General features: G+C 49.2%; 1 protein-coding gene across 2 annotated transcripts; it reads left to right on the forward strand.

Annotated features, from left to right (window-relative positions):
* Positions 1 to 60: 60 nt before the first annotated feature.
* Positions 61 to 13,591, forward strand: gpr180 (G protein-coupled receptor 180). 2 transcript variants are annotated; one of them, XM_079495045.1, is made up of 10 exons: positions 61 to 378; positions 1,927 to 2,073; positions 2,765 to 2,859; positions 4,702 to 4,807; positions 5,816 to 5,996; positions 9,425 to 9,474; positions 9,881 to 10,038; positions 10,538 to 10,741; positions 12,691 to 12,768; positions 13,164 to 13,589. In XM_079495045.1, the coding sequence occupies exons 1-10, from the start codon at positions 210 to 212 to the stop codon at positions 13,302 to 13,304; spliced, it is 1,329 nt and encodes a 442-aa protein (XP_079351171.1). In that variant the 5' UTR covers positions 61 to 209; the 3' UTR covers positions 13,305 to 13,589. The 2 variants fall into 2 exon arrangements, with proteins under 2 accessions (XP_079351171.1, XP_079351172.1); XM_079495046.1 differs by lacking the exon at positions 12,691 to 12,768 and having other exon boundaries at positions 13,164 to 13,591.
* The last annotated feature ends 14,374 nt before the right edge of the window (positions 13,592 to 27,965 follow it).

Raw genomic sequence — 27,965 nt, forward strand, 5'->3', positions numbered from 1 at the left:
TTCATAGAGCTGTTTGGCTTGTTTCTCTCGCAACATCTGGCAACCTTACTGATCCAGAGAGAGAGAGAGAAAGAGAGATTCACAGAGAACTGTACTCATATCATCATTTTAACTGATGCACGCCGCCGCCCTGCGCTCTGCACCGCTGTAGTGTTCATGTCCTTATTAACGGATGATGCTGTGTTCATGATGAATTGAGTGACTGAACCATGTTGTTGACAACATCCTCCTCAGCGCTGCTGCTGCCGCTGCTTCATGTGGTTGTGCTGCTGCTCGGCGGCCACCAGGGGGCGTCTGCCAAAACTGTGAGTGGACTTTTCAACAGCCGAGTGGCCAGACAGAGCCATGGGCAGTTCATCACATCCTTCATGTACCAAGGTAATAATAATAATAATAATAATAATACGTATTATTATTATTAAAATATTAAATATAACAATATTAACAATAACAATAATATCAATATTAATATTAACTAGAAAAATCGCAATTTTTAAAAAATTGCAAAGTGTGGTTGCCGCAGTCGCTTACATAGGCCCCTCCCTAATTTGAAAATGACAAGGCTCATGCTGACCCTTCTGTCCGCCTCCCTGTAAGAGAGAAGGTCCAGAAAGTGGGAGTGTTTGTGGATTATGATGTGGAGTCAGAGTTCACCTCTACTCTTTCACTGGCTGCTCCTTCACTGAGAGACTACAGTATATCCATACTTCAGTCCTTATCTTAATAATGGTGGTACAAACTCTGCTCCTCTGATTATCTCTCCTGTCAACATGTACGCTCATCTCGGTGAGGACGGAGGGAACATGTCCTCTACAACTTAAAAAAATCACACCCGTGTGAAGTGAGTGGTGCAACTCCGTGTGGGTGCCGGCCCGGTGCCGGCGAGCCACCCCGCGTCCGAAGAGGTCGAGAAATGACAGAGTTACCGTGTGGGAGTCCCCAGGGGGTCACTGTACTGTACTGTACTGTACTGTACTGTACTGTACTGAACTGTACTGTTCAAGTTCAAGTTTATTTGAAAACATCATTGCTTAACAGTATGAATTATGATGTTTCTTACAAGAGGGACAAGAGACACAAGAGGACCGCTCTATTAAAAAAAAATACAAATACAACACTAAAAAAGTTTCTATTACTTCTGATAAAGCTTGTACGCTCTTGGGAGGAACGACATCTGGTGCCTTTTTGTGTGACTCACAGGTTGTATTGAGTGTCCTCCCATTCCGTAGTGAGTAGCGACTTATTGTACTGTACTGTACTGTACTGCACTGTACTGTCACACCCCAAATCATCATATATACAGTTAATATGTTTGTGTTAAGCTGCGCAACAGTGACACTTGCTCAGACACAGCCAGCCGCCAGGGACACACATAGCTGTCTATAGGAGTGGTCGTACCACTCAAAAAAAATCACACTTGTGTGAAGTGAGCAGCGCTCCTATCATCATACACATCATCACATTCCGTGCTCAGCCAATCAGCTGAGTGCAGTCCGTGCTAATACGGACACTCAAATGGACCCTTATGGGTCTGTAACTCAGAGAGTGTACAAATGGAACCAAATGGACCCTTATGGGTCTGTAACTCAGAGAGTGTACAAATGGAACCAAATGGACCCTTATGGGTCTGTAACTCAGAGAGTGTACAAATGGAACCAAATGGACCCGTTCAGAGTCCATTTCAGAGTTAAATTAACAGTGGTTTTACAATATAAATTGGTCTACCAGAGATAGAAATGCTATTAAATCACGAGGTCCGTAGACTAATGTGTGTGAAACTGGGGGTCCTTGAAATTAATATGTTTCGGAATCACTGCTAGAGCCGTAAAAATCCTCCCTTATCGGCGTCACTGGCATATGTTTTCAAATGGGGGGTCCTTGACACGAAGAAGTAATTATGTTGTCATGTCTCTGTGTGTCCACTAGGGGCCAGCGGTGTGCTGGTGGTCAGCGTGGACAGCGCCCGCCTGGCCGTGCAGAAGGAGTCGAGGATGCTGCTCTACGCTGACATGATGGACGACGGCCTGGACAACCTGAGCTGCTCTGAGAGGCTGACCAAGGCCCAGCTGACCAGTACGACACACACGCACGCACACACGCACACACGCACTTTTATCTCTGCCTTAAGGGCCTTGCAAACGGGGAGCGATAATAAAATGCGCCTATAGTTCATTTTCAATGAGACCTGCGTTTCTGCTCGGAGAAGTTGCGGTGCGATGTATTTACTTGCGCGCGGTCCCGTGAATTTGTTGCGCCCCGCGACTCACCAGACCTGGATTCTGTTTAGCTTTTTTGAGTGGTGAAAAACCACTCCTACAACTGGCTTTGTTAGTTTACGTGTCTGTCTGTCTGTCTGTTCGCAAAAAATGAGCATGGTTGCTACGGTCACCCAGTTCACCCGGGTGTGATTTCATTACGTCAGACATTACGTCAGACCACAGCTGATCAGGCTATATAAGACCTTACACCACTCAGTTCACCCGGGTGTGATTTCATTACGTCAGACATTATGTCAGATCAGAGCTGATCAGGCTATATAAGACCTTACACCACTCAGTTCACACGGGTGTGATTTTTTTTTACGCTTGCGTTGTTGCGCCGCTCTAGAGCAGACCTGGACAACGCCTGCGTTCCTCGCTTCACGTTTGCAAAGCCCAGTAGCAAAAAAACAGTATATGGAACATGTGACCGAATAGTAAATGATGTTCTCCTCTCCTCTCCTCTCCTCTCCTCTCCTCTCCTCTCCTCTCCTCTCCTCTGTCAGTTTCTCTCAGTGAGGAGGAAAACAACCAGAGCATTCCTCGGCAGTATTCTCCCACGGCCTGGCAGGCTGTATATGTGGACAGATACACATGTCAGGTAATTACTATTACTATTTACTATAGGTCTATGGGACTTAACCCATTTAGGCCTGACGTCGAAATAAAAAAAAACGTTCGCTCTGAAAGAATATATATTCAAAGATTTGCGCCGCATTTTTACGATTTTTCTAAAATAGCAGACCTACAAGCTCGTGAGCTTGTATGAGCTTGTAGATCTGCTATTTTTCAATAGCTAAAGTATAACATAATGCTTAGTTAAAACACCAAAAGGGATTCCCGCTCAGAATGGGTTAATTAAGCAATATGCCACGAGAGGTCTCAGGTTACCGGGTATTTTACAATGGCTGGGAGGTGTAGGCAGACCCGACGCGCAGCGGAGGGTCTTCTACCTCTCAGCCATTGTAAAATTCCCGGTAAGCTGGGGCCTCGAGTGGCTTATTGCTTTTCTAAAACGGTTACAAACATATAGCAATATTAACCTAATAAAACTATTAAATTCACAAAAGTAGCTACGCTTTGCGCCACCAGAGCGAGCCACATCACTTCCTTGTTTTGCTCGGCAAGTAGACTATGTGACGGGAGAATAGCGCTTGATGTCTTTACGGGGCTGCCTGGAGCCACACATTCACAGTCATATGAGCCGGACGGTGCTTAGACGCCCGCACGGCATGGGTTTGTAAGGCAATCAAGCGCTCCCCTTCCCCAGTACAGCTACAGAGATGCGAAATCAGCTGCGAATGATATAAAGTGATTGAAGGTGTGGGTTATCTGTGAAATTTACAACGGTCACGTGACGATAACCAGCCAATCAGAATCAAGTATTGGGACTAACCGTTTTAGAATGTGTGTTTAGTCCCCAATAGAAACTGACTGCAAAAATAACCTTAAGAGAAAATATATCACATGAATACTGAAACCAGATATAATCATTAGGAAAGTTTATGCATGTACTATGTAAACTCTTCATTTCCATTTTCCAGCCATTAAGTCGCAAAAAAAAAAAAAAAAATTGCGTTTTTTAAAATAATTTGGGACCCCCCAGGCCAGCTCAGTGGCCTTGTGGTTAGAGTGTCTGCCCTGAGACTGGGAGGTCGGGGTTCAATCCCCGGCCGGGTCATACCAAAGACTCTAAAAATGGGACCCAGTGCCTCCCTGCTTGACACTCAGCATCAAGGGTTGGTTTGAAGTCCCTGCGACATGCTAGCGTCATGTCCAGGGGGTGTACTTGTACATCAAGCTGCCTCACGCTACAGAAACAGGAGATAGGCTCCTGCCCTATGGGCCTCATGGCTCGGCAAGGCTACTTACTTATTTATGTAAACTCTTCATTTCCATTTTCCAGCCATTAAGTTAAAAAAAAGAAGAAAAAAAAGGTTATGTTTTTTAAAATAATTTGGGGACCCCCCAAAATAATTTGGCAACCCCTCAGGGGGTCGCGACCCTCGGTTGCACTAAATGACTATGTATAATAAGTGGTCATGTGGCCACTTGGAACACAGGGGGCGCTCCTCCCTTCAAGTGTGATTTTTGGGTGAACTTTGTCTTACATTATTGTCTCTGTCACTGCTGGTACTTTTATTTGTCTTTTATTTATTTATTTAAATTACATTTTATTACATTTGATTAAATTTTATTACATTTTATTACATTTTATTTTTAGTACTATTTCTTTTTTTGTACTTTTTTGTAATTTTTTTACTCATTTTTGTCTGTCACTGCTGGTACTTTTTCAGAGAGCGATCTGATCTTCCCTGTCATCTCTCTCTCTCTCTCTCTCTCTCTCTCTCTCTCTCTCTCTCTCTCTTCTCTCTCTCTCTCTCTCTCTCTCTCTCTCTCTCTCTCTCTCTCTCTCTCTCTCTCTTTCTCTCTCTCTCCATAGGAAGGCGAGGTGTCTCTCTCTCAGTCTGATCTCAGATTCACCGTTGTGGCGCTGAACGCCGACTCAGCAGGAAACCCGCTGGATCACTTTAGTGCAGAGGAGGCAGGTCAGCGGCCAATCAGAACACCCCCCCCCCCCCCCCCCCCCGCCTCATATAAGAACTGTGTTTGAAAAATAAACATGTCACCCAGGCCGCTTCACTCATATGGATATGAAGAATCAACTGACTGAGAGAAAACACTATTGTTACTGCTACTGAATTAGTTACATTTTCGCTAGAAAAACACTGTATCATATATGAGTGACTGACGGTCGTAAACGATACAGAGACACCTCCCTGGCAATATAACGGCACAGAGACACCTCCCTGGCAATATAACGATACAGAGACACCTCCCTGACAATATAACGATACAGAGACACCTCCCTGGCAATATAACGGCACAGAGACACCTCCCTGACAATATAACGACACAGAGACACCTCCCTGACAATATAACGATACAGAGACACCTCCCTGACAACATAACGACACAGAGACACCTCCCTGACAATATAACGATACAGAGACACCTCCCTGACAATATAACGATACAGAGACACCTCCCTGACAATATAACGATACAGAGACACCTCCCTGACAATATAACGATACAGAGACACCTCCCTGACAATATAACGATACAGAGACACCTCCCTGACAATATAACGACACAGAGACACCTCCCTGACAATAACGGCGAGACAGCTTGTTTTGTTTTGGACCACAGTGCTTATATGAAACAACTTTAAGATGAGCCCATGTTAATCTCCATAGAGAAATTACTTCCGTGAACCAGGCAGAACCAGGGGATGAGCGAGTGACGCCAGGACTTTGGCGCTCTATTGTGCATTACATTCACCCATACACACACACCGAAGGCGGAGGAAACCATGCAAAAAAAAAAGAAAGATTGAGGTCTAGATTCAGACACACGCACACACTTTTTGTTGGTTCAACCGAAGGCACTTTGATGTTCTCAACACAGACGTTGTTTGGGTTAGCAAAGATGATGTTATCTGAAGCTGTGTGTGTTTTGATCTCTCTCTCCCCCTCCCCCTCCCCCCCCACCAGGCCTCCATACCTTCTACTTCGTGCTGGTCCTGGCGTACTTTGTGGCGTCGTGTGTCTACGTGCAGCCGCTGTGCCACGCCCTGAAGAAGGGCGGGCCCATGCACTCTGTGCTCAAGGTGCTGTCCAATGCCCTGGCTCTGCAGATAGGCCACGCCCTCTGCAGCTACGCACACCTGGCCAGGTACTCACGCTCTTATCTTTAACCCAATCAGGACGGGAAGGCTACATCACATGGTGGTCCGCGGCTCAAATCAGAGCCTTAGATAGAGACAGAGTTACGCAAACTGCGTTCACTATCATGGGGCTTCAGTCCAATGGAGGCTCTCCTACATAGACTTCTATTGGCTTCAGTCCAATGGAGACTCTCCTACATAGACTTCTATTGGCTTCAGTCCAATGGAGGCTCTCCTACATAGACTTCTATTGGCTTCAGTCCAATGGAGGCTCTCCTACATAGACTTCTATTGAGAATGGGGACAACCAACTGGGACAAGTCCTGGACCGGAAGTAGGCAGAAATGCATTGGACCCAGGCGGCAACAGCCCAGCTTTAATGATCTGAAATCCCTTTATTTTAGATTGTTTTGTAGTAATAGTACAACATAAACATTACAGAGACTTTAGTTGTCACTGTACGATACTTTAAAACAGTTGTCATGTTGCACACATGCTTAAAATAGCTCTTATTTGCGCCGACCCTCGTTGAAAACAATGTATTTCCAACTCCAGCTTGTCTCAGTTCAGGCTGCATGAACAGCGCTCGAGCGCTCAGTTTCTGCCCCCTCAATGTCCTAACTCTTCTATTAGATGGCTCTGACTCAAATGCCAAATAGGACAGTTAATCTAAGCCAATGTTGTTTTCGTCGACTAAAACTAAGACGAAAAATGTCCGTCGACTACCTTTTTCAGAATCATGAAAACCTTGAACGATTTATTTTGGGTCAAATCTCAGACTGACTGGCCTAAAAGGATTGAAAACCCACTGGTTTACATGCTTGTATTGTGGCCAGTAGGTGGCAGTAGCTGCACAGTCCATAGGAACTTCAGTCACTTCAGTTGCTCTTCTCAATTTTGGTTTTCAACCCTTGTCATGTCAAGGCCCCATTTGAGCCACGGACCACCATTTGATGACATTTAGCCTCTCGGACCCATTTGAGCCACGGACCACCATTTGATGACATTTTGCCTCTCGGACCCATTTGAGCCATGGACCACCATGATGACATTTAGCCTCTCAGACCCATTTGAGCCACGGACCACCATGATGACATTTAGCCTCTCAGACCCATTTGAGCCACGGACCACCATGATGACATTTAGCCTCTCAGACCCATTTGAGCCACGGACCACCATGATGACATTTAGCCTCTCAGACCCATTTGAGCCACGGACCACCGTTTGATGACATTTAGCCTCTCAGACCCATTTGAGCCACGGACCACCATCTGATGACATTTAGCCTCTCAGACCCATTTGAGCCACAGACCACCATCATTTAGCCTCTCAGACCCATTTGAGCCACGGACCACCGTTTGATGACATTTAGCCTCTCAGACCCATTTGAGCCACGGACCACCATTTGATGACATTTAGCCTCTCAGACCCATTTGAGCCACGGACCACCATTTGATGACATTTAGCCTCTCGGACCCATTTGAGCCATGGACCACCATGATGACATTTAGCCTCTCAGACCCATTTGAGCCACGGACCACCATGATGACATTTAGCCTCTCAGACCCATTTGAGCCACGGACCACCATTTGATGACATTTAGCCTCTCGCACCCATTTGAGCCACGGACCACCATTTGATGACATTTTGCCTCTCGGACCCATTTGAGCCACGGACCACCATTTGATGACATTTAGCCTCTCAGACCCATTTGAGCCACGGACCACCATCTGATGACATTTAGCCTCTCAGACCCATTTGAGCCACGGACCACCGTTTGATGACATTTAGCCTCTCAGACCCATTTGAGCCACAGACCACCGTTTGATGACATTTAGCCTCTCAGACCCATTTGAGCCACGGACCACCATGATGACATTTAGCCTCTGAGACCCATTTGAGCCATGGACCACCATGATGACATTTAGCCTCTCAGACCCATTTGAGCCACGGACCACCGTTTGATGACATTTAGCCTCTCAGACCCATTTGAGCCACAGACCACCGTTTGATGACATTTAGCCTCTCAGACCCATTTGAGCCACGGACCACCATGATGACATTTAGCCTCTCAGACCCATTTGAGCCACGGACCACCATGATGACATTTAGCCTCTCAGACCCATTTGAGCCACGGACCACCATGATGACATTTAGCCTCTCAGACCCATTTGAGCCACGGACCACCGTTTGATGACATTTAGCCTCTCAGACCCATTTGAGCCACGGACCACCATCTGATGACATTTAGCCTCTCAGACCCATTTGAGCCACAGACCACCATCATTTAGCCTCTCAGACCCATTTGAGCCACGGACCACCGTTTGATGACATTTAGCCTCTCAGACCCATTTGAGCCACGGACCACCATTTGATGACATTTAGCCTCTCAGACCCATTTGAGCCACGGACCACCATTTGATGACATTTAGCCTCTCGGACCCATTTGAGCCATGGACCACCATGATGACATTTAGCCTCTCAGACCCATTTGAGCCACGGACCACCATGATGACATTTAGCCTCTCAGACCCATTTGAGCCACGGACCACCATTTGATGACATTTAGCCTCTCGGACCCATTTGAGCCACGGACCACCATTTGATGACATTTTGCCTCTCGGACCCATTTGAGCCACGGACCACCATTTGATGACATTTAGCCTCTCAGACCCATTTGAGCCACGGACCACCATCTGATGACATTTAGCCTCTCAGACCCATTTGAGCCACGGACCACCATCTGATGACATTTAGCCTCTCAGACCCATTTGAGCCACGGACCACCATCTGATGACATTTAGCCTCTCAGACCCATTTGAGCCACGGACCACCATTTGATGACATTTAGCCTCTCAGACCCATTTGAGCCACGGACCACCATTTGATGACATTTAGCCTCTCAGACCCAAGACATTTTTGATATCGTTGGCTAAGATGTTGTCCACAATTCCATGCTATTGGCAAATGTTGATCAAAATAACAATTATTCTATACATTCTCTAATTGTGTCGACTTCTAGTAAATTAAGTAGTGCCAATGTTTACCAATAATGTAACCTTTGGTTACCACCTCTCCATCATTTAGCTGCATGGGGACCACCTGGAACCCCCTCAAGGACCACTGGTTACCACCTCTCCATCATTTAGCTGCATGGGGACCACCTGGAACCCCCTCAAGGACCACTGGTTACCACCTCTCCATCATTTAGCTGCACGGGGACCACCTGGAACCCCCTCAAGGAGCACTGGTTACCACCTCTCCATCATTTAGCTGCATGGGGACCACCTGGAACCCCCTCAAGGACCCCTGGTTCAGAACCACTGAAATACTAGCAATGTTCACCCTCCCAAAAGAACACGTGGTCAAGCATATAGAGACAATGGAATATTAACATCTTCTTCTCTGCTGTCTTTGTGTTTCTTCATTTCTGCAGATACTCCAGAGATGGTGTCGGCCTCCCAATGCTGGGGAGTCTGGCTCAATGTACGTATACTCTCCATGTCTGCCTCTCCTCTCCTCTCCTCCCCTCCCCTCCCCTCCCCTCTCCTCTCCTCTCCTCTCCTCCCCTCCCCTCCCCTCTCCTCTCCTCTCCTCTCCTCTCCTCTCCTCTCCTCTCCTCTCCTCTCCTCTCCTCTCCTCTCCTCTCCTCTCCTCTCCTCTCCTCTCTCTATCGCATGCTCATCAGTGTGTGTGTGTGTGTGTGTGTGTGTGTGTGTGTGTGTGTGTGTGTGTGTGTGTGTGTGTGTGTGTGTGTGTGTGTGTGTGCGCGTGTTGTCTCAGTGTGTGACTACATCTCCCAGGGTTCCATGCTCTACATGCTCATCAGTCTCTGTGTGTGTGCGTGCGTGTGTGCGTGCGTGCGTGCGTGCATGCGTGCGTGTTGTCTCAGTGTGTGACTACATTTCCCAGGGTTCCATGCTCTACATGCTCATCAGTCTGTGCGTGGGTTGGACGCTGAGCCGCGGCAAGAAGCCTCAGTCCAGACCGCTGCAGTGGGACTCCTCCCCTTCGTCAACCGCCCTGGCTGTGGGCGGAGTCCTAGCGCAGGTAACTCCTCCCCCTCGTCAACGTAACCCCTCCCCCTCGTCAACCGCCCTGGCTGTGGGCGGAGTCCTAGCGCAGGTAACTCTCCTCGTCAAACGCCCTGGCTGTGGGCGGAGTCATAGCGCAGGTAACTCCTCCCCCTCGTCAACCGCCCTGGCTGTGGGCAGAGTCGTAGCACAGGTAACTCCTCCTCCTCGTCAACGTAACCCCTCCCCCTCATCAACATAACCCATCCCCCTCGTCAACGTAACCCCTCCCCCTCGTCAACCGCCCTGGCTGTGGGTGGAGTCTTAGCACAGGTAACTCCTCCCCCTCGTCAACGTAACTCCTCCTGTGGTAATGCACATCTATGTAAAGGTGTGTGTGGGAAATGTTGCTGCTATGTGTTTGCACATTTTCTGTGGAGACCGTTGCAGTCTAAAAGTGGCCTCTGTGTGTGTGCGTGCGTGCGTGCGTGCGTGCGTGCGTGCGTGCGTGGCGTGCGGTACGTGTGTGCTTTCAGGCGGCGCTCCTGCTCTGGGAGCAGTACTCGTCCTGGGGGGGCTCGGAGCACATGGGGGTCCCCGGGGGCCTCCGCACCATGGCGGGGGTCCTTCTCATGGTGCTCCGGGTGGGCCTGGCCCTCCTGCTGGCCCCCGTGCTCTACCAGATCACCACCACCGAGAGGAGCGCTCTGAAGAGGGACTTCTACCTCTGCTTCGCTAAGGTATGCGGCAAGGGGCCAGCTCTCCAATGTTGAAGCACTGGGCCCTAGTGGTAAGAGGAGGGACTGCAGGCGGACCCGTGGAAGTATGACGAGGAAACCCCGTGCAGCTGGGCTTTAACGTTGAGCGCCTTTGCACTTCCGCATTTTGGGCCCAAATCGAAAAAAGGCGGAAGTAGACGGTCCTTCCGGGGGCTTCAAAACGCCACTGAGCAACTTCCACTGACATGAATAGCAGGGGGAGGGGGGGGCAGAGCTTCGCACCAGTTCAGTCTCTATCCTTATTTATACTCTGTGGTATGCGGCCACGCCTCGCTGCGCCTCGCCGTGCATGCTGGGAAACAACCACTCACATCGACCGGAAGTAGGCAACAATGCACTGGACTCACAGGGCAACAGCCACCCTGGGCAAGACCGACGCTGTAGAGGCTATCATTTGTTTGGGCGGAAGTTGCGGGACTTGAGGAATGACGTTGATGCTTTACAAATCAGTTTACATTCTCCGCAAATGAAACAAGTGTTTGTGATTGGTCGGGAAAATATCGTATCCGGGGGAAATACATCTGACGGATGTTCCGGACGATACATCCGGTCATCCGCCGATAGCTTCTCTGCCTTACGTTGTGACCGGGCTTTACTTTATGCTTCTCTGCCTTACGTTGTGACCAGCCTTTACTTTATGCTTCTCTGCCTTACGTTGTGACCAGGCTTTACTTTATGCTTCTCTGCCTTACGTTGTGACCAGGCTTTACTTTATGCTTCTCTGCCTTACGTTGTGACCAGCCTTTACTTTATGCTTCTCTGCCTTACGTTGTGACCAGGCTTTACTTTATGCTTCTCTGCCTTACGTTGTGACCAGGCTTTACTTTATGCTTCTCTGCCTTACGTTGTGACCAGGCTTTACTTTATGCTTCTCTGCCTTACGTTGTGACCAGGCTTTACTTTATGCTTCTCTGCCTTACGTTGTGACCAGGCTTTTCTTTATGCTTCTCTGCCTTACGTTGTGACCAGGCTTTACTTTATGCTTCTCTGCCTTACGTTGTGACCAGGCTTTACTTTATGCTTCTCTGCCTTACGTTGTGACCAGGCTTTTCTTTATGCTTCTTTGCCTTACGTTGTGACCAGGCTTTACTTTATGCTTCTCTGCCTTAAGTTGTGACCAGGCTTTACTTTATGCTTCTCTGCCTTACGTTGTGACCAGGCTTTACTTTATGCTTCTCTGCCTTACGTTGTGACCAGGCTTTTCTTTTAGCTTCTCTGCCTTACGTTGTGACCAGGCTTTACTTTATGCTTCTCTGCCTTACGTTGTGACCAGGCTTTTCTTTATGCTTCTCTGCCTTACGTTGTGACCAGGCTTTTCTTTTATGCTTCTCTGCCTTACGTTGTGACCAGGCTTTACTTTTATGCTTCTCTGCCTTACGTTGTGACCGGGCTTTTCTTTATGCTTCTCTGCCTTACGTTGTGACCAGGCTTTTCTTTTATGCTTCTCTGCCTTACGTTGTGACCAGGCTTTACTTTTATGCTTCTCTGCCTTACGTTGTGACCGGGCTTTTCTTTTCGCAGATAAGTAAGCCTGGTACTGAGGCTAGGCAACAGCCCAGCTATAATGATCTTAAGTCCCTTTATTTTAGATTGTTTTGTAGTAATCGGACAACATAAAACATTACAGAGACTTTAGTTGTTACTGTGCAATACTTTAAAACAGTTGTCATGTTGCAGACATGCCTAAAAGTGGTGCTATTTGCGCCGCCCTCATTGAAAACAATGTATTTCCAACTCCAGCTTGTCTCAGTTCAGGCTGCATGAACGGTGCTCGAGCACTCGGTTTCTGCCCCCTCAATGTCACAACTCTTCTATTAGACGGATCTGACTAACGCTACACAGGTCACATGACGTGTCTCTGACCAATAGGGCTGCTTCCTGTACTCACATGACGTGTCTCTGACCAATAGGGCTGCTTCCTGTGGTTCCTCTGTCATCCTGTCCTGATGTTCATCTCTGTCATCTTCAACGAGCACCAGAGGATGAAGGTTAGTGCACGCACGCGCACACACACACACACACACACACACACACACACACGCCACACAAAGCACGCACGCACACACGCACGCACGCCTTTTGTTGGTTTAACCGGAGGCATTTGGATGTGCTCAACACAGACGTTGTTTGGGTTAGCAAAGATGATGTTATCTGAAGCTGTGTGTGTGTGTGTGTGTGTGTGTGTGTGTGTGTGTGTGTGTGTGTGTGTGTGTGTGTGTGTGTGTGTGTGTGTGTGTGTGTGTGTGTGTGTGTGTGTGTGTGTGTGTGTGTGTGTGTGTGTGTGTGTTTTGATCTGATCTCTCTCCCTCTCCCTCTCTCTCTCTCTCCCCCCCTCCCTCTCCCCATACCCCCCCCCCCTCCCTCTCTCCCCCCTCCCCCCCAGGTGGTGACCATTGGGGTGATCCTGTGTCAGTCCATCTCCATGGTAACGCTCTACCAGCTCTTCCTGTCGCGCTCGCTCTACTGGGAGGTGTCCTCGTTGTCCTCCGTGTCCCTGCCTCTCACCATGAGGGGGCGCTACTGAGCTGTCTTCCGTGTCCCCGCCTCTCACCATGAGGGGGCGCTACTGAGCTGTCTTCCGTGTCCCTGCCTCTCACCATGAGGGGGCGCTACTGAGCTGTCCTCCGTGTCCCTGCCTCTCACCATGAGGGGGCGCTACTGAGCTGTCCTCCGTGTCCCTGCCTCTCACCATGAGGGGGCGCTACTGAGCTGTCCTCCGTGTCCCTGCCTCTCACCATGAGGGGGCGCTACTGAGCTGTTTCTGTGTCCCCTCCTCTTACCATGAGGGGGCGCTACTGAGTTGTCCTCCGTGTCCCTGCCTCTCACCATGAGGGGGCGCTACTGAGCTGTCCTCCGTGTCCCTGCCTCTCACCATGAGAGGGCGCTACTGAGCTGTCCTCCGTGTCCCTGCCTCTCACCATGAGGGGGCGCTACTGAGCTGTCCTCCGTGTCCCTGCCTCTCACCATGAGGGGGCGCTACTGAGCTGTCCTCCGTGTCCCTGCCTCTCACCATGAGGGGGCGCTACTGAGCTGTCCTCCGTGTCCCTGCCTCTCACCATGAGGGGGCGCTACTGAGCTGTTTCTGTGTCCCCTGCCTCTCACCATGAGGGGGCGCTACTGAGCTGTCCTTTGTGTCCCTGCCTCTCACCATGAGGGGGCGCTACTGAGCTGTCCTCCATGTCCCTGCCTCTCACCATGAGGGGGCGCTACTGAGCTGTCTTCCGTGTCCCTGCCTCTCACCATGAGAGGGCGCTACTGAGCTGTTTCTGTGTCCCCTCCTCTCACCATGAGGGGGCGCTACTGAGCTGTTTCTGTGTCCCCTCCTCTCACCATGAGGGGGCGCTACTGAGCTGTTTCTGTGTCCCCTCCTCTCACCATGAGGGGGCGCTACTGAGCTGTTTCTGTGTCCCCTCCTCTCACCATGAGGGGGCGCTACTGAGCTGTCCTCCGTGTCCCTGCCTCTCACCATGAGGGGGCGCTACTGAGCTGTTTCTGTGTCCCCTCCTCTCACCATGAGGGGGCGCTACTGAGCTGTTTCTGTGTCCCCTCCTCTCACCATGAGGGGGCGCTACTGAGCTGTTTCTGTGTCCCCTCCTCTCACCATGAGGGGGCGCTACTGAGCTGTCCTCCGTGTCCCTGCCTCTCACCATGAGGGGGCGCTACGGAGCTGTCCTCCGTGTCCCTGCCTCTCACCATGAGGGGGCGCTACTGAGCTGTTTCTGTGTCCCCTCTTCTCACCATGAGGGGGCGCTACTGAGCTGTCCTCCGTGTCCCTGCCTCTCACCATGAGGGGGCGCTACGGAGCTGTCCTCCGTGTCCCTGCCTCTCACCATGAGGGGGCGCTACTGAGCTGTTTCTGTGTCCCCTCCTCTCACCATGAGGGGGCGCTACTGAGCTGTTTCTGTGTCCCCTCCTCTCACCATGAGGGGGCGCTACTGAGCTGTTTCTGTGTCCCCTCCTCTCACCATGAGGGGGCGCTACTGAGCTGTTTCTGTGTCCCCTCCTCTCACCATGAGGGGGCGCTACTGAGCTGTCCTCCATGTCCCTGCCTCTCACCATGAGGGGGCGCTACTGAGCTGTCCTCCGTGTCCCTGCCTCTCACCATGAGGGGGCGCTACTGAGCTGTCCTCCGTGTCCCTGCCTCTCACCATGAGGGGGCGCTACTGAGCTGTCCTCCGTGTCCCTGCCTCTCACCATGAGGGGGCGCTACTGAGCTGTTTCTGTGTCCCCTCCTCTCACCATGAGGGGGCGCTACTGAGCTGTTTCTGTGTCCCCTCCTCTCACCATGAGGGGGCGCTACTGAGCTGTTTCTGTGTCCCCTCCTCTCACCATGAGGGGGCGCTACTGAGCTGTCCTCCATGTCCCTGCCTCTCACCATGAGGGGGCGCTACTGAGCTGTCCTCCATGTCCCTGCCTCTCACCATGAGGGGGCGCTACTGAGCTGTCCTCTGTGTCCCTGCCTCTCACCATGAGGGGGCGCTACTGAGCTGTCTTCCGTGTCCCTGCCTCTCACCATGAGAGGGCGCTACTGAGCTGTTTCTGTGTCCCCTCCTCTCACCATGAAAGGGCGCTACTGAGCTGTCCTCTGTGTCCCCTCCTCCGACCACAGGGGCGGCGCTAATGAGCCGCCCATCCACCCATCTCCAACCGCTTATCCGTAGTCGGGTCGCGGGGGGGGGGGGGGGGGGGGGGGGGCAAAGGCTCCACCAGAGTGGTGTTGGGCGGGCTTTTTTTAATTATTATTATTTTTTACTGAAAACCAAACACTGCACGTTCCCTTTTACCCCCATGACATCATCATAGTGCGACGCTGTGACCAGCGGGGACGGCCACGCCCCCAGGGAGGCTCTCCAACGTTGAAGCACTCGGCCCCCTAGTGGTTGGAGCGTGAACTGCAGGCGGACCCGTGGATTCATGACGAGGAAACCCCGTGCATCTGGGCTTTAACATTGAGCGCTCGCTTGCACTTCCGCACTTGACCACCAAAATGTGGTGGTCAAAGGCGGAAGTAGATCTGCTATTTTTGACTATAGTTAGGCTAAAAACGTTTGGGAACCACTGTGCTACGCAGTACGTACGCACACACACACACACACACACACACACACACACACGTACACTCTCTCTCTCCTCACACACGCACACACAGCAGTTCAGAACATTTAAGTACGTTGAAATGTATATTGTTATTTATAATAAATATATTCAACCACTCTCACAGCACCAAAGACTTCTTGTTGTGTGTTCAAATGTGCACAGTTGTAATCTGTATTACATACGAAGTCAATGCAAAGACGAGAGATTGTGCTCACGTGCACGGCCCGATTCTCACCGTCGGTGCGCGAGCGGTCGCCTGATGACTTCGCCCCTCAGCTGGAAAGACAAGGCGAGAGAGGCCTGTATGCAGGTTCAAACATGTACTACAGCAAACTACCTTTACAATTGTTTTAGTTGCCTTATAGCAGGGGTGGGCAACTTTGACGATGTAGAGGGCCACTATATTTCCACACTCACTCCCTAGGGCCATATTACTGTCGTAGCAAAAATAGCCAATCTACAAGCTCAAAACGCTAGATCGGCTATTTTTGCTATTTTCAAATTGAAATCTTGAATTATTTTTTTGCTATTTTTGAATTGGAATCCTGAAAATTAACATTTTTATGTCATTTCAAATGCCTTTAATTATACTTGTGTTGAGCAATGAGCTACTAATTTAGACTGAAGTAATTAAAGCGGGTCATGTTTGCATGTTGTGGAATTGTAACAGCTGAAACCAATATTATATCAGTATTCTGACATTAACCTGAGGGCCACATTAAGTGAAGGTGGGGGCCTCATGTGGCCCCCGGGGCCGCCAGTTGCCCACCCCTGCCTTATAGGTTCAAGATTCATAACTATTGGCTGTTTGTATTATTTTTGGAAAAAACATACTACTATGGAGTATGGCTATTTTACTAGACCTGTACGTGCCCGTCGGCCTCCGGCCTACTTAATTGGGAACGATGCAACTTGGGAACCTAATACTACCCGTGTCAACTTGTCATAGCACCCGTTTAACTATCTCTCTATGTGTCCCACATGGAGATCTCTCTATCTGTCTGTCTGTCTAAAGAGTTTTAACTATCTCTCTATGTGTCCCACATGGAGATCTCTGTATCTGTCTGTCTGTCTAAAGAGTTTTAACTATCTCTCTATGTGTCCCACATGGAGATCTCTGTATCTGTCTGTCCGTCTAAAGAGTTTTAACTATCTCTCTATGTGTCCCACATGGAGATCTCTGTATCTGTCTGTCCGTCTAAAGAGTTTTAACTATCTCTCTATGTGTCTCACATGGAGATCTCTGTATCTGTCTGTCCGTCTAAAGAGTTTTAACTATCTCTCTATGTGTCCCACATGGAGATCTCTGTATCTGTCTGTCCGTCTAAAGAGTTTTAACTATCTCTCTATGTGTCCCACATGGAGATCTCTGCATCTGTCTGTCTGTCTAAAGAGTTTTAACTATCTCTCTATGTGTCCCACATGGAGATCTCTGTATCTGTCTGTCTGTCTAAAGAGTTTTAACTATCTCTCTATGTGTCCCACATGGAGATCTCTGTATCTGTCTGTCCGTCTAAAGAGTTTTAACTATCTCTCTATGTGTCCCACATGGAGATCTCTGTATCTGTCTGTCCGTCTAAAGAGTTTTAACTATCTCTCTATGTGTCCCACATGGAGATCTCTGTATCTGTCTGTCTGTCTAAAGAGTTTTAACTATCTCTCTATGTGTCCCACATGGAGATCTCTGTATCTGTCTGTCTGTCTAAAGAGTTTTAACACATTGAGAGCCCACGCAAAACTGCCCAAAATCACTTTCACCTAGAAAATCCATTCACATTTTTTATAATTCAGCTGACTGTGGAGACACATGCTGGAACTTTTTACTTTGAAATGTTTTATAGTTTCTGAGTTATTTAATTTAAACGCCAAATGCATTCTCAATGGCGAACACACAAACTTTGGCACCACGTATTAAAAATAAATAAATAATTAGTTTTGATTTTTCAGATTTTTTTTTAATAAAATAAAAATAAAAAATATATACAGTATATATATATTTTCTTTTTTTCAAAGACGTCCACAGACGTCTTGGGCTATGCACGTGCGGTAATACCCAAGACGTCCACAGACGTTTTGGGCACAAAATGTGTTTAACTATCTCTCTATGTGTCCCACATGTAGATCTCTGTATCTGTCTGTCTGTCTAAAGAGTGCAAACTGACTGTGAAAAGTAGAGTGGTTAACTAATCAAATGGCAGGTGTGGGGTTGCCATGGCAATCAATTGGCTGAGGCAGAGGCTGGAAATTGCACATGAGGTGAGCGGACTTTGCCTCATTAGGCCCACTGGCAGAGCCTGACCAGAGCCTTTTGTGGGGGTTCTGGACAACCGTGGGTCTGACCGACTCGATACCTTGCACTGCACTCCCTGCGGGGGTGTGGACCGTCTGTGTCAAATTTGAAGTCGGTGGGTCAAACGGTTCTCGAGTTACGTGCATTACAACCATACACACACACACACACACACACACACACACACACACAGACAGACAGACAGACAGACACACAGACACACACACACAGACACACACACACACACAGACAGACAGACAGAGACGTCGCACATTTATAGTAGGCTAAGATAGTATAATAAAGTTTGAGTCCCTTCCTAGAAATGTAGTGGAGTCAAATAAAGTTATACATTTGAAATGTAGCAGAGTGGAAGTCTCAAAAATAAAAATATACATGGTTCTCTTCAGAATGTTTTGTCGTCTACCGTCTTTCCACAAAATAATAGAAAATCGATAAGTCTGATCAATAAGATGCTCGTTATCAATAAAAATGTACAAGCTCCATTCCTAGTCAGGACTTTAGTCTCGTGTGGCCAGACTGTCGCCTCTCGCAATGTTCGAAATGCTTCCGTCACACATGTCTGGAGCAACAGAAGCTCTGATCATGAGTAAAATATAAATGCTTCCGTCATACAGTCTGGAGCAACAGAAGCTCTGATCATGAGTAAAATATAAATGCTTCCGTCATACAGTCTGGAGCAACAGAAGCTCTGATCATGAGTAAAATATAAATGCTTCCGTCATACAGTCTGGAGCAACGGAAGCTCTGATCATGAGTAAAATATAAATGCTTCCGTCATACAGTCTGGAGCGACGGAAGCTCTGATCATGAGTAAAATATAAATGCTTCCGTCATACAGTCTGGAGCAACGCAAGCTCTGATCATGAGTTAAATATAAATGCTTCCGTCATACAGTCTGGAGCAACGGAAGCTCTGATCATGAGTAAAATATAAATGCTTCCGTCATACAGTCTGGAGCAACGGAAGCTCTGATTATTAGTAATGCTATCGTCATACAGTAAAAAATCAACAAAAGTAAATGTTTTATTTAATTTTTTATTTATCTAATTTAAGTAGGCTATACAGTCAGTAAGTAAAGGTAGTTATTGCAGTGGACAGTGGACCACTGACTGGACACAGTGGACAGTGGACCACTGACTGGACACAGTGGACAGTGGACAACTGACTGGACACAGTGGACAGTGGACCACTGACTGGACACACTGACTGGACACAGTGGACAGTGGACAACTGACTGGACACAGTGGACAGTGGACCACTGACTGGACACAGTGGACAGTGGACCACTGCCTGGACACAGTGGACACTGGACAACTGACTGGACACAGTGTACACTGGACCACTGACTGGACACAGTGGACAGTGGACCACTGACTGGACACAGTGGACACTGGACCACTGACTGGACACAGTGGACACTGGACAACTGACTGGACACAGTGGACACTGGACAACTGACTGGACACAGTGGACACTGGACAACTGACTGGACACAGTGGACACTGGACCACTGACTGGACACAGTGGACAGTGGACAACTGACTGGACACAGTGGACACTGGACAACTGACTGGACACAGTGGACAGTGGACAACTGACTGGACACAGTGGACACTGGACCACTGACTGGACACAGTGGACACTGGACCACTGACTGGACACAGTGGACACTGGACCACTGACTGGACACAGTGGACAGTGGACCACTGACTGGACACAGTGGACACTGGACAACTGACTGGACACAGTGGACACTGGACCACTGACTGGACACAGTGGACAGTGGACCACTGACTGGACACAGTGGACACTGGACCACTGACTGGACACAGTGGACACTGGACCACTGACTGGACACAGTGGACAGTGGACCACTGACTGGACACAGTGGACACTGGACCACTGACTGGACACAGTGGACACTGGACCACTGACTGGACACAGTGGACAGTGGACCACTGACTGGACACAGTGGACACTGGACCACTGACTGGACACAGTGGACAGTGGACCACTGACTGGACACAGTGGACACTGGACCACTGACTGGACACAGTGGACAGTGGACAACTGACTGGACACAGTGGACACTGGACCACTGACTGGACACAGTGGACAGTGGACCACTGACTGGACACAGTGGACACTGGACCACTGACTGGACACAGTGGACACTGGACAACTGACTGGACACAGTGGACACTGGACCACTGACTGGACACAGTGGACAGTGGACAACTGACTGGACACAGTGGACACTGGACAACTGACTGGACACAGTGGACACTGGACCACTGACTGGACACAGTGGACAGTGGACAACTGACTGGACACAGTGGACACTGGACCACTGACTGGACACAGTGGACAGCGGACAACTGACTGGACACAGTGGACAGTGGACAACTGACTGGACACAGTGGACACTGGACAACTGACTGGACACAGTGGACACTGGACCACTGACTGGACACAGTGGACAGTGGACAACTGACTGGACACAGTGGACACTGGACAACTGACTGGACACAGTGGACACTGGACCACTGACTGGACACAGTGGACAGTGGACAACTGACTGGACACAGTGGACACTGGACAACTGACTGGACACAGTGGACACTGGACCACTGACTGGACACAGTGGACAGTGGACAACTGACTGGACACAGTGGACACTGGACCACTGACTGGACACAGTGGACAGCGGACAACTGACTGGACACAGTGGACAGTGGACAACTGACTGGACACAGTGGACACTGGACCACTGACTGGACACAGTGGACAGCGGACAACTGACTGGACACAGTGGACAGTGGACAACTGACTGGACACAGTGGACACTGGACAACTGACTGGACACAGTGGACACTGGACCACTGACTGGACACAGTGGACAGTGGACAACTGACTGGACACAGTGGACACTGGACCACTGACTGGACACAGTGGACAGCGGACAACTGACTGGACACAGTGGACACTGGACCACTGACTGGACACAGTGGACACTGGACCACTGACTGGACACAGTGGACACTGGACAACTGACTGGACACAGTGGACAGTGGACCACTGACTGGACACAGTGGACACTGGACAACTGACTGGACACAGTGGACAGTGGACCACTGACTGGACACAGTGGACACTGGACAACTGACTGGACACAGTGGACACTGGACCACTGACTGGACACAGTGGACACTGGACCACTGACTGGACACAGTGGACAGCGGACAACTGACTGGACACAGTGGACACTGGACAACTGACTAGACACAGTGGACAGCGGACAACTGACTGGACACAGTGGACAGTGGACCACTGACTGGACACAGTGGACACTGGACAACTGACTAGACACAGTGGACAGCGGACAACTGACTGGACACAGTGGACACTGGACAACTGACTGGACACAGTGGACAGTGGACCACTGACTGGACACAGTGGACACTGGACAACTGACTGGACACAGTGGACAGTGGACAACTGACTGGACACAGTGGACAGTGGACCACTGACTGGACACAGTGGACACTGGACAACTGACTAGACACAGTGGACACTGGACCACTGACTGGACACAGTGGACACTGGACAACTGACTGGACACAGTGGACAGTGGACAACTGACTGGACACAGTGGACACTGGACAACTGACTGGACACAGTGGACAGTGGACCACTGACTGGACACAGTGGACACTGGACCACTGACTGGACACAGTGGACACTGGACAACTGACTGGACACAGTGGACACTGGACCACTGACTGGACACAGTGGACAGCGGACAACTGACTGGACACAGTGGACACTGGACAACTGACTAGACACAGTGGACAGCGGACAACTGACTGGACACAGTGGACAGTGGACCACTGACTGGACACAGTGGACACTGGACAACTGACTAGACACAGTGGACAGCGGACAACTGACTGGACACAGTGGACAGTGGACCACTGACTGGACACAGTGGACACTGGACAACTGACTGGACACAGTGGACAGTGGACCACTGACTGGACACAGTGGACACTGGACAACTGACTGGACACAGTGGACAGTGGACAACTGACTGGACACAGTGGACAGTGGACCACTGACTGGACACAGTGGACACTGTACAACTGACTAGACACAGTGGACAGCGGACAACTGACTGGACACAGTGGACAGCGGACAACTGACTGGACACAGTGGACACTGGACCACTGACTGGACACAGTGGACACTGGACCACTGACTGGACACAGTGGACACTGGACAACTGACTGGACACAGTGGACAGTGGACCACTGACTGGACACAGTGGACACTGGACCACTGACTGGACACAGTGGACACTGGACAACTGACTGGACACAGTGGACACTGGACCACTGACTGGACACAGTGGACAGCGGACAACTGACTGGACACAGTGGACAGTGGACCACTGACTGGACACAGTGGACACTGGACAACTGACTAGACACAGTGGACAGCGGACAACTGACTGGACACAGTGGACAGTGGACCACTGACTGGACACAGTGGACACTGGACAACTGACTGGACACAGTGGACAGTGGACCACTGACTGGACACAGTGGACACTGGACAACTGACTGGACACAGTGGACAGTGGACAACTGACTGGACACAGTGGACAGTGGACCACTGACTGGACACAGTGGACACTGTACAACTGACTAGACACAGTGGACAGCGGACAACTGACTGGACACAGTGGACAGCGGACAACTGACTGGACACAGTGGACACTGGACCACTGACTGGACACAGTGGACACTGGACCACTGACTGGACACAGTGGACACTGGACAACTGACTGGACACAGTGGACAGTGGACCACTGACTGGACACAGTGGACACTGGACCACTGACTGGACACAGTGGACACTGGACAACTGACTGGACACAGTGGACACTGGACCACTGACTGGACACAGTGGACAGTGGACCACTGACTGGACACAGTGGACAGTGGACCACTGACTGGACACAGTGGACAGTGGACCACTGACTGGACACAGTGGACACTGGACCACTGACTGGACACAGTGGACACTGGACAACTGACTGGACACAGTGGACACTGGACAACTGACTGGACACAGTGGACACTGGACCACTGACTGGACACAGTGGACACTGGACAACTGACTGGACACAGTGGACACTGGACCACTGACTGGACACAGTGGACACTGGACCACTGACTGGACACAGTGGACAGTGGACAACTGACTGGACACAGTGGACAGTGGACCACTGACTGGACACAGTGGACACTGGACAACTGACTGGACACAGTGGACAGCGGACAACTGACTGGACACAGTGGACAGCGGACAACTGACTGGACACAGTGGACACTGGACCACTGACTGGACACAGTGGACACTGGACCACTGACTGGACACAGTGGACACTGGACAACTGACTGGACACAGTGGACAGTGGACCACTGACTGGACACAGTGGACACTGGACCACTGACTGGACACAGTGGACACTGGACAACTGACTGGACACAGTGGACACTGGACCACTGACTGGACACAGTGGACAGTGGACCACTGACTGGACACAGTGGACAGTGGACCACTGACTGGACACAGTGGACAGTGGACCACTGACTGGACACAGTGGACACTGGACCACTGACTGGACACAGTGGACACTGGACAACTGACTGGACACAGTGGACACTGGACAACTGACTGGACACAGTGGACACTGGACCACTGACTGGACACAGTGGACACTGGACAACTGACTGGACACAGTGGACACTGGACCACTGACTGGACACAGTGGACACTGGACCACTGACTGGACACAGTGGACAGTGGACAACTGACTGGACACAGTGGACACTGGACAACTGACTGGACACAGTGGACACTGGACAACTGACTGGACACAGTGGACACTGGACAACTGACTGGACACAGTGGACAGTGGACCACTGCAGGTCCACCATGAACTATTGGGCACTGGGAGGAGGATCCGGTGACAGGACAGGTATGTATACGGGTGCGTTCGGAAATGCACCCTGAACGCACTGGTGCTCTCTTGTCGTTCCATTCGTACACTCTCAGAGTTAAATTAACATGGATTTTACAATATAAATTGGGGGTCCCAGAGATAGAAATGCCATTAAATGGGGGTCCGTATGTATACTAATGCATGTCAAACTGCATTAGGGGGGGGGGGGGGGTCCTTGGAATTAAACGGGTTGAGAATCACTGCTAGATCTTCTCGCATGGGGGTCCCTGGCATATCTTCTCGAATGGGGGTCCGCGGGACAATTATAGACCTGTCAATTTGGGCCGGGGGTCCTTGACATGAAAATGTTAATTTGGGAACCATATGCACTGCTTATCTGCTCTGAGTCTGACCCCTCAATGTCGTAACTTTTTTTGATTGATTGCAATATTTATTAACAGTTTGCAGAATACAGTACATTTCAAGCACAAACTCAATACAAAGACTGTTAACTGTGAGTGGACGACCTACACTTGTTTACAAGAGGGTCCACCTTGTTCAATTCATCAAAACATTTGGAGACGTACAAATAGACACTTCTATATAGACAAAGAACAGAACAGGAATTCATCATAAAGGAGGTAACAGGGGAAAAGAAACATATACAGTGAGGGGAAAAGGGAGGGAAAAACTTTAAAACAGTTGTCATGTTGCACACATGACCTAAATAGCTCTTATTTGCGTTGAAAACAATGTATTTCCAACTCCAGCTTGTCCCTCTCCATCCAGGCTGCATGAACTGCAGCGCTCAGTCTTCTGACCCCTCAATGTCGCAACTCTGTTTTACTGTCTGTCTGTCTGACAGTAGTTTGTAAAAAATAACACCACTAAAAACAAAAGGGGGCGTAAAAAGGGGGCGGGGAAATGCTGTGAGATAGGCCTATTGGCTCTGTCGGCACTACACGCACGTCACACCGTCACGTGACATCCCAGCTGTCTGCACTACACGCACCCGTCACTTGACATCCCAGCTGTCTGCACTACACGCACGTCACATCGTCACGTGACCTCCCAGCTGTCACTGGGAGGGAGTTATGAATTCTCTACAAGCCTGAATGATTGAGATAATTATCATTAATTACATTCACGTGCGTTTATGGTTGGACAAACAACAACGGAATGAACTACAACAACTACCAAAACAACTACAATTCACCTCAGACTATAGTCGCACAGACTATAGTGTCAATTCATTTCGGGACAATAAAGTTTGGATAAAACAACAACATACAAGGTTCACATCATGACGCTCGTGTTCATGACAGTCAAAGTTTGACATGTCAGGGGCCGCTAAAAACAACAACAACAACGTTCACGTGAATTAATTAAGGTAAGAATTAAAGCATTTCATTTCATTGTATAAAAATAATAAGCTAATAAGAAGAGTGAATTAAGAGTCGTATAAAACCATGTTGTGACGCTTTGACTAAAACGTCACAGTCAGTCACACTACAATGTTTGTAGCTTTGTAGCATTTGTTTGATGTGAGTGTGTGTGTGTGTGTGTGTGTGACTGTGTGCGCGTGTGTGTGTGTGTGTGTGTGTGTGAGGTTACACCATGTGTCTACACCAGTGGGTCCCAAACTTTTTCATGTCAAGGACCCCCAAATTGACAGTAATTATCCCGCGGACCCCCCATTTGAAAAGATAATGCCCCCGTGAGAGAAGATTTGCTCTAGCATTGATTCTCAACCCGTTTCATTTCAAGGACCCCCAGTTTGACATGCATTCGTCTACGGACCCCCATTTAATGGCATTTCTATCTCTGGGACCCCTAATTTATATTGTAGCCTATAACATCAATGTTAATTTCACTGAAATATACAAATGGAACCAAATGTCAGTCAAAAGGGAGACATCGAAGAGGAAGGATGGATGGGGAAGGATCAACATATCAAATCAGCCTTTATTTATATAGCACATTATAACACAACCAAGGTTGACCAAAGTGCTTTACAACAATGAAATTAAAGCAGAATACAAATACATCAAGCAGAGCATAGAAAAAACATAGCATATAAAATCAAATAACATTGAAAGCCAAGAAAAAAAGGTGCGTTTTGAGTAGGGACTTAAAAATGACAATGGTTTGAGCAGCTCTAATATGAGGGGGGGAGGTTGTTCCACAGCTCAGGGGCTGCCACCGCAAAGGCACAGTCGCCTTTTGTTCTGAGGGTTCGGGTTGTTGGCACAGTCAGCAGTGACTGGTCAGCAGTGACTGGTCAGCCGACCTCAGAGCTCTGGAGGGGTTGTGACGCTGTATGAGTTCTTCCATATATGGGGGGGCCAGGCCGTTGAGAGATTTAAACGTGAATAGGAGGATTTTAAAATCAATTCTCTGTTTGATGAGGAGCCAGTGGAGTGAGGTTAAAACAGGTATGATGTGGTCACATTTTTTGACGAGTAAACGTAGGTGGTAGAAACTTGTTTTTACAACTGAGCTGATCAGTTTGTCGAAGTTGAGGTGATTGTCGAATATATCGCCAAGATTTTTTGCATTAGTATGGATGAACATATGGCGAATGTCATATCACGTCAGCTCCATATATGGAGAGTAAGGGTTTGAGGTCAGATGTAGAGTTGCTGGCCAATATTGATGACATCAGGGGTCTCCTTATAGCTTGTAGGTCTGCTATTTTTTTGAAAAATCGAAGAACGACTGACACAGAAACATTGCTTTTTCAGAAAACTGTCAGGATGTAGAAGACATTTTTAGAATCTGATCTCAGGTCAAAATTGGATAAAGCTAGCTGCTGCTGTTATGTATGTTTTATAACTGAGTTGCTTTGATGAAAACGTCCCGTAAGCGTTGCACACATACAACATTTCACTCGTCCTATACTGCATGCCTGAAGAGTGACCGAGAGTGACCGAAACGTTGTGGAATCGAGTCGCTTCCATTTTCGACAGCTCCTGATTTCTGTATGTCTCGCTGTGTCTCTCTTTCCATGCCCTGTAGGTCCCTAGATGTCCTCCTAGTGCAACCACAGCTTCATATGAAGGTCCCTAGATGTCCTCCTAGTGCAACCACAGCTCCATATGAAGGTCCCTAGATGTCCTCCTAGTGCAACCACAGCTCCATATGAAGGTCCCTAGATGTCCTCCTAGTGCAACCACAGCTCCATATGAAGGTCCCTAGATGTCCTCCTAGTGCAACCACAGCTCCATATGAAGGTCCCTAGATGTCCTCCTAGTGCAACCACAGCTCCATATGAAGGTCCCTAGATGTCCTCCTTCAACCACAGCTCCATATGAAGGTCCCTAGATGTCCTCCTAGTGCAACCACAGCTCCATATGAAGGTCCCTAGATGTCCTCCTTCAACTACAGCTCCATATGAAGGTCCCTAGATGTCCTCCTAGTGCAACCACAGCTCCATATGAAGGTCCCTGATGTTCGACCACAACTCCATACCTGACAGACTTCACGCTGGCCACTCGGAGGTCCTCGGCGACGAAGTTTGAAGTCTCCCGGTCGGACGGTTCTCCAGATAAGGACATGCAGGTACGCACACTTATACACCCACATTTAGAGTTACAGTAGGTTTTTATTATTTTACATTTTATGCATATATATTTATGTATAGTGTGTACCAAAATCTCCTGGAGGGGGCGTCAACATATGTGTCAAGTGGTAGCGGCCGCCATACTTGTTGGCTTGTGTGGTTTGTTTACATTGAGCGACTATCAGGTGTGCTTGTATACGTTCTT

This window comes from Electrona antarctica, assembly GCF_951216825.1.
Source record: "Electrona antarctica genome assembly, chromosome: 24".
Classification (NCBI taxonomy): domain Eukaryota; kingdom Metazoa; phylum Chordata; class Actinopteri; order Myctophiformes; family Myctophidae; genus Electrona; species Electrona antarctica.